The 2018-nt window shown below is 50.8% G+C and overlaps 1 protein-coding gene across 1 annotated transcript; it reads right to left on the bottom strand.

Moving 5' to 3' along the window:
- Positions 1–640: 640 nt before the first annotated feature.
- LOC127752199 (antigen LPMC-61-like) lies at positions 641–2015 on the bottom strand (the record flags this gene model as incomplete). The annotated part of the gene is made up of 1 exon (XM_052276922.1): positions 641–2015. A coding segment is annotated over one exon (903 nt), but the record flags the coding sequence as incomplete, so codon positions are not given.
- Between the last annotated feature and the right edge of the window lie 3 nt (positions 2016–2018).

Genomic DNA, 2018 nt, shown 5'->3' with positions numbered 1-2018 from the left:
GCGGTCCGGGCTGCCTCCAGCTGCGCTGAGCTGCGTTGCCGGTTCCCGGCCGGTTTACTTCCCCCTCGGCGTGGCTGACCCCGCCGCGCCGGGGGGTGAGCGCCGGCCGCCGGTATTGCCCAACGCGACGCCACGCTTGTTTCCTGCTGTTGTGCAATCGTGTGTAAATAGTTTGGCAAGAAAATGGTAACCCCGTTTGTTGGGCGCGAGCGGAGGAGCAGAGTTGTGCGGCCGGGACGGTTGTGATGGTTGTGATGTGGTGGTTGTGCAGCGGGGCAAGCGGGGACTGCGTTGTTACGCACCGAGGATGAAAGTCTCCTTCCCGGGCATGTTCATTTGAATGCGGGAATCTTCCCACACTGCGTATGTACAGGTGATAAACCTGCCCGCATGTGTTTGCGCACGCATCCACTTTTCTTTAGTTTTTATTACAAAAGGTAATGAGTGTACTCATTGTATATTGCTCTGTGGAATCTCTCTCTCGAATATTTTTGTTCAACCGATTTACAAAGGAAACGGCCGTTTCTCTTGCTTGTAAAAGTAACTTCTTTGACTCTCTCCGCGCACGCGTTTTTTTCTTTTGTGTAGTATGTTATTGGATCGGGACTTTGGGGTTCTTTTTGGAAAGGTAGAAGTAATCCTCATTTGTACAAACACATTTACTTAAAAAGGAACAAACATAACAAATTGTGTTTACAAACATAACAATATGTACAAGACACACACATTCGCACACACATTCAGACACACACATACACACACGAAGACAGTCACAAGTTTCAGGTTATTAACAACAGGTCGGCACAAAACATTTTGTTACTCTAAGATTTTGGTTTCAAAAATTAATACGGAGAGACAATCGTCGTCTATCCTTTGTTTTTGTTTTCTTTTCGTTTTTTTGGTATCACCTTGACATTTTATATTTATTGATCACGGGTCTGGTAACTTTGTTTTCAATATCAGTAAAAATCGTTTTCATTTTGCGCACAAGGGGACCTGGCGGGGCAAAGGTCTTTGGCCTCTCAAGCCTGGGGAAAACAGTCGGCCGCTGGAGACCGAAGACCTTTACTCTTTGTTGAGCAGGTTAGTTCTAGGTGGTAGCTCCTCGGCGCTCACGCGGCGGGAGGCTGCAGGTACTCGGTGGGCTGCTGGACAGCCTGCTGGACAGGCTGCTGCACGGGCTGCTGGGGGAAGGCGACGAGTGGACTACTGTCCTGCCGCCTCCACCTCTGCTGTTCGGCGAACTGCTGTTGCTGCTGCTGCGCCGCTTGCTGCCACGATCTGTCCCACTGCTGCTGGGGCTGTGGCTGGGGCTGCGCCTGCTGGAGGTTGTCCTTGCGGTCCCAGCCCTCGTGGTGAGGTTTGTGCTCGGGGATGGGGAACCATTCGGAAATCCAGACCGGCTTCCAGATCTTCTTCCACGCAGGAACCCAGATCTTCTTCCAGGCGGGCACTTGGATTTCTTTCCAGTCTTCTTTCCACTCCAGTTTCTTGTCATCAACCCAGATTTGCTTCTTGCTTGGCACCCAGACCTGTTTCCACGCCTCTTTCCACGCCAGTTTCTTGCTTTCCACCCAGATTTGCTTCTTCTTGGGGACCCAGATTTGTTTCCAGTCTTCCTTCCACGCCAGTTTCTTGCTCTCAACCCAGATTTGCTTCTTGCTGGGGACCCAGATTTGCTTCCATTCTTCCTTCCATTCCAGTTTCTTGCTTTCTACCCAGATTTGCTTCTTCTCAGTTCTCCAGATCTTCTTCCAGTGTGCCTTCCAGACGACCTTTTTCCTCCAGATGTCGTGTGCTTTGTATTCCCAGCCGTGATCGTCCTTGCCTAGGTGTTTAGGTCCGGGAACCCATTGTTTGACTAGCTCTGGAACCCAAATCTTCTTCCAGTCGGGAACTTGAATTTCCTTCCAGGCAGGGACCTTGATGGGCACCCAGATGGGCTTTGAGTATTTCTTCCAGGCCGGAACCTGAATTTCCTTCCAGGCAGGGACCTTGATGGGCACCCAGATGGGCTT

The sequence above is a fragment of the Frankliniella occidentalis genome, unplaced genomic scaffold, assembly GCF_000697945.3.
Source record: "Frankliniella occidentalis isolate FOCC.00 unplaced genomic scaffold, Focc_3.1 Scaffold5050, whole genome shotgun sequence".
NCBI lineage: Eukaryota > Metazoa > Arthropoda > Insecta > Thysanoptera > Thripidae > Frankliniella > Frankliniella occidentalis.
Note: the sequence above shows the minus strand (reverse complement) of the source record. Positions and strands in the feature narration are given on the sequence as shown.